Source organism: Onychomys torridus, chromosome 8 (assembly GCF_903995425.1).
Source record: "Onychomys torridus chromosome 8, mOncTor1.1, whole genome shotgun sequence".
Classification (NCBI taxonomy): Eukaryota; Metazoa; Chordata; class Mammalia; order Rodentia; family Cricetidae; genus Onychomys; species Onychomys torridus.
Genome location: NC_050450.1, coordinates 32741995 through 32753079, shown reverse-complemented (window position 1 = coordinate 32753079; position 11085 = coordinate 32741995). Strand labels below are relative to the sequence as shown.

At 43.7% G+C, this 11085-nt stretch overlaps 1 protein-coding gene across 2 annotated transcripts; it reads right to left on the bottom strand.

The window, feature by feature from the left end:
- Positions 1-468: 468 nt before the first annotated feature.
- On the bottom strand, positions 469-10865 carry Il12b (interleukin 12B). Of its 2 annotated transcripts, XM_036194844.1 has the most exons (7): positions 10778-10865; positions 6650-6925; positions 5372-5489; positions 3505-3722; positions 2107-2271; positions 863-873; positions 469-603 (listed from the first exon to the last, which is right to left on the bottom strand). In XM_036194844.1, exons 1-7 carry the CDS (start codon positions 10863-10865, stop codon positions 469-471), a joined length of 1011 nt encoding a protein of 336 aa, XP_036050737.1. The 2 variants fall into 2 exon arrangements, with proteins under 2 accessions (XP_036050737.1, XP_036050738.1); XM_036194845.1 differs by lacking the exon at positions 863-873 and having other exon boundaries at positions 2123-2271.
- Between the last annotated feature and the right edge of the window lie 220 nt (positions 10866-11085).

Below are 11085 nucleotides of genomic sequence, written 5' to 3'. Positions count from 1 at the left end.
TGGGTCTTGGGGTTTCCATGTGCCCTTCCTTACAGGGCTCAGACTTCAGCTGGTCTCATGCTTGCTGAGGACTCTCTTGAGAGATTTTTTCTTTAAAGGGCATCAGATCGGGCCATTCCCCTATTAAAAACAGTTCAGTGGTTCCCCAGAACCCCTAGGACAAGGTTCCACCTTCTGTCTACTTCCAAGTCCTCCTGACTCTGACTCCTGGTTTTCTCCCCATCCGGTCTTCCTTGTCTTTCCCCATACAAGGGTAGGACCCATGCCTGTTTCCTTTACTACAATATCCCTGGGCCCAGGACAGTGACTGAACTAACATAGACATCAAATTAATACCTGGTAGTGGACAGACGTGTTTCTGACTCTGGTATCTCTATGCCAGTAATTCCATCCCTCACTCTGACAAGCCCCTGCCCCCAGGACCTCCACCAGGACCACAGAGTGCGCAGGTGTGGCTGGGATTCTCACCTAACGGCAGGGCACAGATACCCATTCGCTCCATGATGAATTGTAGTAGTGATCCTGAGCTCGCACGCGGACCTCTGCACCTTTGTAGCATCGGATTTGGGCAGAGGGCTTGTCTACGATGAGGGACTCATTTTTCTGCAAAGGAGAGGAAGGCATAAGGGCTTTAGACAAAACAAGGCAGGCTGACATGTTTCTGCAGAACATGACCTCCTTAAACACAGTGCTGTGTTAGGATGCTACCCTTGCACCACCTGCTGGCAGAAGCTGTAAACACAGACTCTCTCTGTCTCTGTCTCTGTCTCTGTCTCTGTCTCTGTGTGTGTGTGTGTGTGTGTGTGTGTGTGTGTGTGTGTGTGTGTTACTCCCACTGTGCCCCAATGCCGGTGTTATAGGCATTACATTCAGCTTTTACATAATTTCTGGGAGCTAGAATCCAGGTCTTCCTGCAGCACCTCACTGACTCGTCCATCTCCTGGGCCTCACTTTTCTATTTAGTAAGCTCCAACAGAAATGGCTTGCTCCACTTTCTGTCTCTGAATAGTAGCCTTGTCCTAAGGCCCCACGGGCAATGACTCCAGTATGAGGCTGATAATGGTGGGACTCAGACCACCCTTCCTTAGCTGTTCTCTGGCTATCCAGAGATGCCCTCCCCTGTGCCTGTCAGCTTACAAATGTGACCTCAAATTAGTGCCACTAAACAGCTGTGGTGCTTCAGAAAAATGTCTTTGGCTCCCTGTGTCTCTCCTTATTTATGAATGAGGCCCAAGTTAACGCCTGCCTCAAAGAAGTGCAAGCAGGTAAATACAGTATTTATGTAAAGATGCCAAGAAAGCTTGTAGTAAGTAGAAAGTGCTCAACATTACCTAGTTAAGATATGTATGTTAAGTACGTACACACAGGGTTAAAATTTAACAAGATTTTGGTAACAGTTAAAAATCTGTTTCAAAATAACCACTTTTTCTGTTCCTGCTTTTGGAGAGTGATTTAAGCTGAATTGTTACCACATTCTAAATGATATGTAGGAAAAACGTCTTTGATTTGTGATTTTAAAGGCTCTGTAAAGCTGTCCCCAAAACCTTGCAAGAGTGACCATCATGTTAGGGTCAGGGGGCTGGAAAGCTACTGTGTTAGTCTGTATGAGTGCGGGCACCTTGCTTTGTGAAATCATTTATTTATTATATTTATTATACAAGGATGGATTATCCTTATTGGGTGAGACACAGCACCAGTGTTCTAGCATTTATTATATTCACTCAGTTGAAACAATCATTTTAGGCTCCTGGAACCCAGGTCTCGAGATCATCAACAATTTTAGTTGAGGTTTGAAGGTTAACTGTCCTGGAGGAAGTGGGGTGACTGGAGTCACAATCTTTGCCTCCAGCTGACTGATGCTGTGTCCTGGTTCTGTTGCTGCTCTAGCTGGGTGAACTTGGACAAGTCATAGCCTCTCTGGGTGTCACTGACCTCTATGGAGAGGTGACAGTAATACTTGCTGCCTTTGGGTCTTTGTGTGGGTTGTGTGTGACATACACAGAGAGCCCGTAGTACAGTTCTAGTCCTGTAGCAAGCGCCTGGTTGTTAGGATCTTTACATTGTCCCCAACAGGAGCTGCATAAATCCAACTTGGATACACTGTGCTTGCACTCCGCCTTACCTTTCCTTTCTTGCCATGGACCTGAACAGAGAACTTGAGGGAGAAGTAGGAATGGGGAGTGCTCCAGGAATCAGGGTACTCCCAGGATACCTCCACCTGAGAGTTCTTCAAAGGCTTCACCTGCAGGTTCTTGGGCGGGTCCGGTTTGACTGCAGAAGAGGGCAAACATCCTTTGTTATCCTGCCGGGCTTTGGAGCCAGGGTCTAGACTTCTGATCTTGGATGACTGGTCCTTCCACCTTCTAGTCTCTACAGCTCCTTCACTTCTCTGAGCACCTGGGCAGAACCCGTGAGGCACCTCAACTGAGGATGCTTCTCCCATGTGAGGAAGTCATCATTATTGGCTGCATCCTATGTCCTTGAACCCTTTCTCCACTGCACAGACTGGCAGGCCCTGATGGGTGAGTCATTCTACTTAATAAAGACTAGTATCTGGGCTCTGCAGTCACGGACACCCTCTCTGGGCTTGATCCCTCTCTTTGTATTAAGCATGTAGCTGATTCAAGATTTGTAATCCATTAGGTGCCACCACTGGACTCTGAGGATACAGTGACTATCATGATCTTCAATGGCACTTTCTTCTAGATGGAGACATCTCTAGAGTATACTCCCATTTACGAAGCCTAGCTCTATTCCACACAATGACTATATTGTTCTTGGTAGACCCTTTCACAAATGCCCTTCATTAGTATTGTTAATACTATGAATAATAATAATGTAATAATAATACACCCAACATCTTTGCTTCAGGTCTCTGCCAAATGTCATCTCCTCAGAGGGTACCCCCCTGGCCATCTCCTGTGAACAAGACCTACCCCCACCAAGTACAGACTTTCTGAAAATTCTGCATCAAATTCTCTGATCCCATCACATTCTATCGGCATGATCCGATATTCATCCCATGAATATGTGGTAAAAGAAACGAGGCCAAATGCTCTGTCAATTTAGAAGTAGATGTCCAAGGGCATTTATAGCTACACATATGTATGTGGATGCTAGAGAAAAATGAGTTGGGAAAACTACAGTTGGTAGGGAAGTGCTGCTCTCAGTATGGATGATCTGCTCCAGGAACTCTCAGATTCATCATTCATCAACCTGGGTAGCAGATTAGACACATCATAAAATGCCTGCTACATGAGGGACATCAGGATCTGGACCGCCAGCTGTGAGATTGGAGATCTGGGGAAAGGTGGCTTAATCTCTCAGTTTCCTCCTCTGCAAAATGCATACCATAATGTCTACACCACGCTTTTCAGGAGGTACAGAAGAAAAAAGACTGCACGTAAGTCCTATACCCCAGGGGTTCATGAACATGTGGCAAACAGCATCTTTGCTTCCCAAGGGTCTTTACTTTCCAGGCACGTGCTCCCACACAAAACTCACTGATATCCCTGATGAAGAAGCCGGTGCTGTAGTTCTCATATTTGTATTTGTGCTGGGCCTCCATCACCAGTTCAATGGGCAAGGTCTCCTCGGCAGTTGGGCAAGTGATGTCCTCCTGGCATGCTACCGAGTACTTCTTATAGTCCCTTTGGTCCACTGTGACCTTCTCTGCAGACAGAGATGCTGCTCCACATGTCACTGCTCGGGACTCAGAAGAACTGATGGCCAAGACAAAAATTGTTCTGTGTTATCAGAGAGCAAGTGACTGGTGACTATAGTCTGTCTGCCACGTAGCTGGTTAGGTTTATCCTCTGGGCTTAAACAAACCCCAGCCCTTTCCAGCAGAGGAAGCTTAGTTGTAAGAGACTAAAACTTAAATCTCTGGCCTAAATGAATCTGGAAATGATTTAATGAAAGAGAACCTGCTTAAATCCCTTTATTGAAAAAAATTTAATTTGTCTCTGTATCACTCATAAGATCAGTAGGTGCAAATTATAAAGAACATGACAAATATTTATAAGGAAAATATATGGGGTTGGGGATGTAGCTCAGTGGTAGAGTACTTGCCTAGCAAGCACAAGGCCCTGGGTTCGATCCTCAGCTAAAAAAAAAAAAAAAAAAAAAAAAGAAAATATATGTATCTCTTCCCATTTGAATTCAAATCTGAGTCCCAAATATAGATATTATTTACAGCTTTCTAGAGTTTTCCAATGAATATTCAAGATAATCATATACATACATATATACACATATGTATTTTTATCTACATATTAGCATGACTTAAAAAAACAAGAAAATTATATACATATGATTTTGTAACCATCGTTTTTCTTCTCTGAAAGTATTGTGGAGAGTTCTCTAAGCAGAACATATAAGTTGGGTTATTCTTTTCAATAAATGCATGTTAATGCTCTATTTGAGTATTTCTTTGCTAATTATGCAAAAATATCTCAGTGTCCCTTATCCATGCAGCAGTGACATCATGAACATATGCAAGAATTTCTCTAGCAAGAAAATTTATTATGTGTGTCTAATTTTTTTTAAGCACATAGAGGTCTGGCATGTTACCATAGGTAGACATCCTGCAATGTACATGGGTCTACTTAGGCGCCACCTTTACTAGCTCAGAAAATTCTCATTCTCATATGAGCAGCAAGGACTCTGATGTCACTCCAAACCATGATTTTCCCTAGTTATGTTCTAAGTCATAGCAAATTCATGCTAAAGATGAGAAATTGAGTCCCCAGTTTACTTATTTCAACAGTAGTAGAGCCAAGGTGTTTATCCCACTGCCCTCCTCGTGGCTCAGGGAGTCAGCTGAGAACTGAAGACAGTTCCGGAGCAGCCTGACACGCCGTCTCTGCAGCCCTGGGAACGGTTCCTGAAGGAAGGCCCAAGTGTGTTGAACAAACTGAACTTGAGAATAGTGGTGTTGGTAGGGCAGAAAGAAGTTGAAAAGGCCCTAGGAAAATTTCAGAAGGCCTCAGAGGGTTCTGGAATCTGCGTCAGGGTTTCCAAGAGTGAGGCCCTAGAGCACTTGTTTCTGTTTTTGGCTCACAGTAGAGTTTTGGCAAGTTATTTGTAGCTATGAGTTCTTTTTAATTTCTCCCCATGGTGCTGTGAGCCTTAATGAAGCGCTGCCAGGCAAATTGGATGAGTGAATTCACACTCACCAGAGAACTGTTCTTGGAGGACCAGCTTAAAGCTCCATGTCACTTCCTTCAGCAAGCAGAGGGAAGGTAAAAAACATATAGCTTCGACTTTGCTGTCCCCGTACTATTCCCTGATAAGCCACGGACAGTTTTGACGTATTTTCTTTGTGAAACAGGTCTAGGAAAATGTTGAGGAAACAGAGCAGCTTCCTTACCTGCTGCTACTCTTCAGGTTGAACTTCAAGTCCGTGCTGATTGCCGTCAGCCACCAGCAGGTGAACCGTCCGGAGTAATTTGCTGCCTCGCATTTCAAGAAGGTCTTATTTTTGGGATCTGTGTTAGAAAAGAAAAAAAAAATCCAATATTTAGGAGTTTTCTTTCAATAAAGGAAGACTAGGGTGTTTTATTTATTTATTTTTTTATTGTGGATGAATCACAAGCCACTAAATAGTACAAGGGTGGGGATTTTTGAGACAAGTTCTCATGTAGCTTGGGCTGTCAATATAGAAGGATCTAGAACTCCTATCCTCTGAAGCGCTGACAATAGGTACCAACCACCTTGCCCAGCTATACACAGTCCTTTTTTCCTCTTGTGGTATTAAGGATCAAACCCAGGGCCTTGCACATGCTGGGCAAGCACTCTACCACCAATCTATGTGCCATACATGGTATTCTTCCACCAGCTTCCTTGGAAGAGGTTGCTGTGTTGGTATGTATTTCAGCACGGATTGGTAATATCTGGATAGGATGCTCTTTCTGTAGAGTGTGATGTACCACACATACTTACTTTACACCTATTAGACAGAAATACTAATTTTTCCAAGTTGTCACCCCAGTACTGAGTTATTAACTGGATCCATTGCCTAACTTTCAACAGATATCCAATAACATTGATGTTATTCAAAGAAAACTTGAGAACATGCTTTCAGAAAGACAACTAAACTCTCTCAATATTAGATATTAATGGCCAATAGCCCAAGAATTCCAGGAAAGCCAAGGAAAATGGAGATTCCAGGACTTATGTTTAATCATTTACTGCACTAAATATGTCCTGCCTTTTCAAATTTTTAATGTTTCTATTTCTTGGGAGGGACAAATGGGCTCCAAAGATAGTGAAGTTGATAAAATTGTCCTACACGCACAAGGAGCCAAGTTCAGTCCCTAATTAGGGAAAAATGCCAGGAGTGATGTCATATATTTGTAATCTCAGAGCTGGGGAGGCAGAGACAGGAAGATATCTGGGTGTCACTACTGGTCAGCCAGTCCAGCTTATTGGGGAGCTATGGGCCAATGAGAGTTCTTGTCTCAAAGGAGATGGGAAGCATTTCTGAGGATAATACCCAAGGTTGTCCTTTGGCCTCCACACACATATATACCTGTACACACACCATACACACACAGACACACACAGACACACACACACACACTTTTTTTTTTTTTTTTTTTTAAAGGAGAAGTAGAAGAAAAGATAATATCCCGGAGGATGGAATTACCTTTTTGGTCCTTTAAGATATCAGTGGACCAAATTCCATCTTCCCTCTTGTGAAGCAGCAGGAGTGAATGGCTCAGGGTCTCGCCTCCTTTATGGCAGGTGTATTGGCCAGCATCCGAAAACTCTTTGACTTGGACGGTCAGGGTTTTTCCGGAGCCGACAACTTCACTGCTCTGGTCGGAGGTCCAGGTGATATCATCTTCTTCAGGCGTGTCACAGGTGAGGACCACTCTTTCTCCAGGGGCATCAAGTGACCAGTCCACCTCTACAACATAAACTGGAGAGGACCAGCAGTGAAGACCTGGATGGTGAGCTTCCTGAACTCTGCAACTAGGTTTCATTTACTGTCTTGGAAGTCCTATTGCCTGGGCACATCATGGCTCACAAGAGTTTTGCAAATGCTTGCTGAGATGGCCTTAGGGCATGGAGCCCTGTCTAGACTCAAGGTCGCAAAAACAGAGAAACGATTTTATAGCTGCCACCAAGTCATTAACTGGCAGTTGGCCTATAATAATTACTCTCTGATTAGCAGGCACATAGGGAAAACCTTGAAACAAGAACCATGCAAACAGTACAAGATTCGTTGTCAGAGATGTGGAAATGGAGGTGGGGGTTGGGTGTGGGAATAAACTTCCAGTTATAGTTCACAGGGAATATGGCCCAGTGTAGTGCTGAGCAGAGTAACACAGCAGCTTCAAATATAGGTATGGAGGAAGACAGAGCAGGAACTTCTGTCTCTTCTAATTGGAAAGGGGATTTAGAGTAAGAGACTGAACCATCAGGGGCCTCAGAGTTCTTGCAAAATGATAGGAACAATAGTGTCTGTCTATGCTTGTAGCTGGGAGATGGATAAAAATGTAGACCTCAGCTCAGAAACTGTAACATAGCTCTGTGCTGGCCTCCTCCTCCTGCTCTCCCTCCTCCTCCTCCTCCTCCTCCTCCTCCTCCTCCTCCTCATCATCATCATCATCATCATCACCATCCACAGACCAAAGAGCCAGGCAAATACACTGAAAAACTCTTACAAATTATCCAGGAAGGTTTACGATTTTAGTCCCTTCTGCATGAAGGTCATCAATGGAGATTGTCATTAACTGCCTTTTCTTAAAGCTAATTTACATGAGTATGAATAAGTAGATGAGAGTTTCCTCATTTTTTGAAGGAAGGTACTGATGCCAAGGAGCTAAGCAAGGTCCCATCAAGTGTGAAGTGTGACAAATACTGTAGTTCAGATCGTTAGCCTCCTGTGCTAGGCAACGGATTTCTAATGCCAGTTTCTAACTGAGCCCCCAGGAAGAGGTCCATAAGGTATTCTGGAGAATGTCCCATTAAAGCTTCATTTATCTGGTCACCCACATATCAATTATTAATCGAGAGAATAACCTAATGCAGTGGTCCTCAAAGCCTGGCAGGTCTTCTAACCTCCATCATCTGCATCAGCAGGAAACTCATCCACAATGTGAGTTCCCAGTTGCTGAGTCAGAAATGCTGGGATGGCCCCAGTGGCCCATTTGGTAAGTCTTCCAGATTACCTTGATGTCTGATGAAGTCTGGAAAGAGCTGGGATTTTGGAATGGCGTAGCTATGGATCAGAACCAGCCAAAGGCCTTAAAAAAGCCTTGGGTGTGGGAAGGGACAAGGAGCTGCTTTAAGCTTACTGTCCTCATCTCACTTTAGAGAATTTCACTTTGTAGCTCAGGCTGGCCTCAATCTTCTCGCCTTGACCTACCAAGTTCAGGGATTACAGGCATGAACCACCATGCCTGGCTCTGATGTCATTATTTTAAAAATGAAAATAAAACAGGGCTTTCTTTAGGAGGTGACATATAAACTAATTGGTATGCAAGCTTAAGACAGATCCCTTAAGTGCTCCGAGAATGGTGGCTTTGTGACTGGCATTCAAAGAGAAGGCATTGTGAAATGCAAAGCTCTCACTTTACATCAGTGGGATTTGTAACTGCTGAATGGGAAGCAAAGATAAGAGGTAAAAATCACTCCAGGCCAAACTCTTTGGAAATCTTTAGCTTGAGCTGACACCAAACCACAGGAACCTTTGGCTTCCTCTGGGTTCTCTTTGTCCTCCGGGCAACTGAACAGCTCTGCAGGCTATTTTCCTGTTAGAACATGGACTCAGAAACCCCAGAAGACCTTGGCCCGAGGGCAGGAAAAGATATCCTGGGGATATTGGAAGCAGGGCTTAGTTGTCCGTGGCTATAGGCCATCACTGTGACAAGCCTTCTCTGTGTTTCTCACATTGATTTTCTGAAACTTCTGTGGTTTACCAGGACAGAAGCGAAGAAGGAGTTAACCTTGCCAGGGCCTCAGTTCCTTCCTATACTCTAAAAATCCCTAGGTTGTAGAGCTGGCTGTGGCAACAGCTTGACTTAGGAAAGGATCCAAAATTCTATTGGGGTGGGTAGACAGACTTCTTGAAATTATTATTTTTAAGATAGCATTTAATTCTTCCGCGCGCGTGTGTGTGTGTGTGTGTGTGTGTGTCTGTGTGTGTGTGTGTGTGTGTATATATATATGCCACAGCTCGTGTCTGGAGATCAGAGGGTAGAGGGCAGTTTAGAGTGATCGGTCCTCTTCTATCATGTGATCAATTTCAGGTCATCAGACTTGGCAGCAAGCACCTTTACCTGCTAAGTCATTTTCTAGCTCCTATGATTCTTCGGAATGAAAACTGACCTCAATTTTTTTAGGTGCCAATTTTGATATTGCACTGTCAAAATATTATTTCTAATCATCAACCAAGAAATCTTTTCATTTTAATTTATGTTCATTTCCTCTTTATTAGCACAGGAAACAGTTGCTTCTTGCTCTCTTTGTAAAATCTTCTAGCACCTAAACACACAGGCTCTGAACTGAGACTGAAGTGGGGTCAAGTCCTGTTCCACCCTTTATGGGCAAGTTACTTAATCTCTTGAGCCTCGGTTTTCAAAATTTGTAAAATGGAATACTCTTACTTTATAGAGTGTTGTAAAGTTAAATGAGGTTCTATGTTCAATAAAGATTAAATATTACTATAGTATATGTGGAGGTTTGAAAGCAAGTGGCCCCCAAAGGGACTGGCACTACTAGGAGGTGTGGCTTTGTTGGAGGAAGAGGAAGTGTGTCACTTGTTACCTGTAGATCAAGATGTAGGACTCTCAGCTACTTCTCCAGTGCCACGTCTGCCTGCATACCGCCGTGTCCCAACATAATGATAATGGACTGAACCTCTGTACTGTAAGTGAGCCACCCCAATTAAATGCTTTCCTTCATAAGTGCTGCTGTGGTCATGGTTTCTCTTCACAGCAGTAGAAACCCTAACTGAGACAGTATAGCTATAAGAGCAGAAATTACCAACATTATTATGTTGGATTTCATGAAACATTTGAGATTCTGTTAGGTACGCCTGAGGACTGAGTTGATGGACATTTGCTAAGCATGAGATAGTACAAGGACAGAGAGAACTCCTTTCTATGCCAACACTATACTAATAAACTTATTGCCACTGGGGTAATGAAAAGTCCAGAGACTTTGTTTTAAACATTAGGGATTGCCAATGTTTATGCCCATTTTAGCATACGTTGTCTTCTGTATTCATTAATGTATTCAATAGCCCATGTGGTCAGGGTCAATATTGACACCCAACTAAGAAAATTGAGGCCATGAGGTCATCTAAGTCAAGGTTTCAGAATCAATACCTGGCAGAACCATGATTTGACCCAAGTCAATCTGAACGTCAATGCCAAAGTGGAGAGAGGGAAACCACCACAGTGCCCACTGAGAGGACACTGTGCTGTGGAGGAGCAGCAGAGGGCAGAAGACAATACTGCTACTTTTTACATTCACTCTCTACTCAGCAATCTCAGTTGTTTGGAAGAGTCGTTTTCTAGTATCACAGGCAAAGATCATATCCCCTTTGCCACCACAGTCTACCTGAAGCTCCTTTCTTGTCATTCAACATGAAAACCAAACAAGGCAGAGACCCAGAGATGGAAGAAGAGAGGATAACCCTGCATCTTCCCTGGGGAAACTCCATGCGTGGCTGTCTGCTTCAGTCACTTTTCCCAGCAGCTGTCTTGAGTTCAGGCTTAGATCCTGGAGCTCCATAGAAAACAAGGAAAGACTGCTTGCTTACCATCTTTCTCCAGCTCCCATATGGCCATGAGTGGAGATGCCAGAAGAACCACGGCAAACCAGGAGATGGTCAGCTTCTGATGATACATCTATATGGAGAAGTAGGAGGAAGGGGAGGAGGAAAGGAAGAGACAGGAAAACAGGACAGAGAAAGTCAACCCGTTGTCCAATTAACCAAATCACACTTCCTCTGCCTCCTAAATATTGACCTTCCCCTTTCTCTTCCACACTGTCAGCTAATAGGACTATAGGAGGTCCATTCTATTTTTGGGTAAAAACATCTCCAAATGGAGAATCATAAAGTTGAAA

Excerpts from the sequence above, each read along its gene's own strand:
- Il12b (XM_036194844.1), bottom strand. The coding sequence starts at position 10,865 with ATGTATCATCAGAAGCTGACCATCTCCTGGTTTGCCGTGGTTCTTCTG. Across the intron at positions 6,926-10,777 it reads ATGGGAGCTGGAGAAAGATG|TTTATGTTGTAGAGGTGGAC; the intron begins GTAAGCAAGCAG and ends GGTCCTCTCCAG. Across the intron at positions 5,490-6,649 it reads TATCTTAAAGGACCAAAAAG|ATCCCAAAAATAAGACCTTC; the intron begins GTAATTCCATCC and ends TTTCTAACACAG.